The sequence below is a fragment of the Clupea harengus genome, chromosome 18, assembly GCF_900700415.2.
Source record: "Clupea harengus chromosome 18, Ch_v2.0.2, whole genome shotgun sequence".
In the NCBI taxonomy this organism is placed as follows: Eukaryota; Metazoa; Chordata; class Actinopteri; order Clupeiformes; family Clupeidae; genus Clupea; species Clupea harengus.
In genome coordinates this window covers 12,108,855-12,111,354 of record NC_045169.1, presented here as the reverse complement: position 1 = coordinate 12,111,354, position 2,500 = coordinate 12,108,855, and the positions used below count along the sequence as shown (strand labels likewise).

Sequence of the window (2,500 nt, the reverse complement as noted above, 5' to 3'; positions counted from 1 at the left end):
TGTGTGTGTGTGAGTGTGTATGGTAGAATATAGGTATGTGATCAAATGTGTGTGTGTGTGTGTATGGTAGAATATGGGTGTGTGATCACATGTGTGTGTGGTACAATATTGGTGTGTGATTACATGTGGGTGTGTGTGTATGGCACAATATGGGTGTGTGATCCATGTGTTTGTGTGTGTGTGTGTGTGTCACAATATGGGTATGTGATCACATGTGTGTGTGTGTATGGTACAATATGCGTGTGTGATCACATGTGTGTGTGTGTATGGTACAATATGGGTGTGTGATCACTTGTGTGTGTGTGTGTGTGTGTGTGTGTGTGTATGGTACAATAGGGGTGTGTGATCACATGTCTGTGTGTGTAGGGTACAACAGGGGTGTGTGATCACATATGTGTGTGTGTGTGTGTGTGTGTGTGTGTGTGTGTGTGTGTGTGTGGCACAATATGGGTGTGTGATCACATGTGTGTGTGTGTATGGTACAATATGCGTGTGTGATCACATGTGTGTGAGTGTATGGTACAATATGCGTGTGTGATCACATGTGTGTGTGTGTATGGTACAATATGGGTGTGTGATCACTTGTGTGTGTGGTGTGTGTGTGTGTGTGTGTGTGTGTGTGTGTGTGTGTGTGTCTGTGTGTGTATGGTACAATAGGGGTGTGTGATCACATGTCTGTGTGTGTAGGGTACAATAGGGGTGTGTGATCACATATGTGTGTGTGTGTGTGTGTGTGTGTGTGTGTATGGTACAATAGGGGTGTGTGATCACTTGTGTGATTGTTTAATACACACCACTGAGAGGCCAGCATGGAGAAGACATCAGCATCAGGATTCTGGAAAATTCTGAGAAGCTCTGGGTCTGAGGAGAGATGAGCCAGCAGACGCAACTCCATCTGACAGAAATCTACACACACGCAACATTGTTATTATACCTGACAGAAATCTACACACACGCATTATTGTTATTATACATGACAGAAATCTACACACACACATCGTAGTTATCATCCCTGACAGAAATCTACTCACACGCATCATTGTTGTTATACCAGACAGAAATCTACACACACGTATCATTATTATTATACCTGACATGAATTTACACACACACACACACACACACACACACACACACACACACACACACACACACACACACACACACACACACACACACACACACACACACACAGCATCATTATTATCATCCCTGACAGAAATCTACACACACACAAGCATCATGATTATTATAACTGACAGAAATCTACACACCCACACACAAATCATTATTATCATCCCTGACAGATATCAACAGACCACTCAGGACACACACACACACCATATACTCAAAAACACAAAGATGCATACATACATCATCACCAGATGTCTACACCAAAAAAGCAACGCCATACATATACTCACATTAAACACACACACACACACACACTATTATACCTGACAGAAATTCAGACACAGAAACAAACACACACACACACTATTATACCTGACAGAAATTCAGACCCAGAAACAAACACACACACACTACTACAAACAGAACTATACCTCTGAACAAGAGCCACACACTGTCTGTGTGGTCTCATATGAGTATACGTACTCTTGTGCTCAGTGCATATGTACAAGAGTAGGAGTGCATATTATGAGTATACGTGCTCGTGCCCTCAGTGCATATGTACAAGAGTAGGAGTGTATATTATGAGTATACGTGCTCGTGCCCTCAGTGCATATGTACAAGAGTAGGAGTGTATATTCTTGTGTACACAGCACGTAGGTCGTGCCAGTGCATACATAGGTAAGGAGGTGTGTCTTGTTATGTATGTGGTGTGCGTGTGCGGTGTGTACTTGGGTGAGAGAGGGTGTGCATATTATAGTGTGTGTGTATGTGAGTGAGAGTGTGCATATGCGTGTGTGTGTGAGAGTGTGCATATGTGTGTGTGCACGTGTGTGTGTGTGTGTGTGTGTGTGAGAGCATGTGTGCGCAGGGGGGCACTGGCGTGTCCTGCTCCTCTGTCAGCAGGTTCAGTAATCCTCTTGGTCGGCCCTGTCAGATGAAAGGCATGTTGGGAGGACACTGAGGCCCCTCTGTGTTACAGCTCAGCACACACCATCCCTCCCTTCATCCCTCCCTTATTCTCTCCCTCCATCCCTTCTTCTCTCCTCTCCTGTTGACACCACTCTCTCAATTTCTTTCTGTCCATCCGTCTGTCTCTGAACAATCTCCTTTAGCTATCTAGTCCTTGGTTCATTGATTTTTGGACTTCCCTAATTTCTTTGACGGGCCACAGGCAAAGCAACAGGCAACCAGCAAAGCTATCTTGCACATGTATTTGTGTATGTATTAAACTGTATACATGTATTAACTTAACAAAATTATTCTGCCAAGTTATTAAATTAACTTTAGGTCATGTGCGGCCTGTCCAATTGCCCGTCAATGAAATGATGGGCCTCTACATTTCTCCCACTCCCTCTCTATCCCTCGT

At 43.9% G+C, this 2,500-nt stretch overlaps 1 protein-coding gene across 1 annotated transcript in view; it reads right to left on the bottom strand.

Moving 5' to 3' along the window:
• poln (polymerase (DNA directed) nu) overlaps positions 1-2,500 on the bottom strand; it is a 78,006-nt gene that overhangs the window by 18,248 nt on the left and 57,258 nt on the right. Inside the window, exon 22 of the mRNA XM_042710527.1 lies at positions 795-906. Within this exon, the coding sequence (XP_042566461.1) occupies positions 795-906 (112 nt within the window). The remainder of the gene's footprint in view (positions 1-794; positions 907-2,500) is intronic.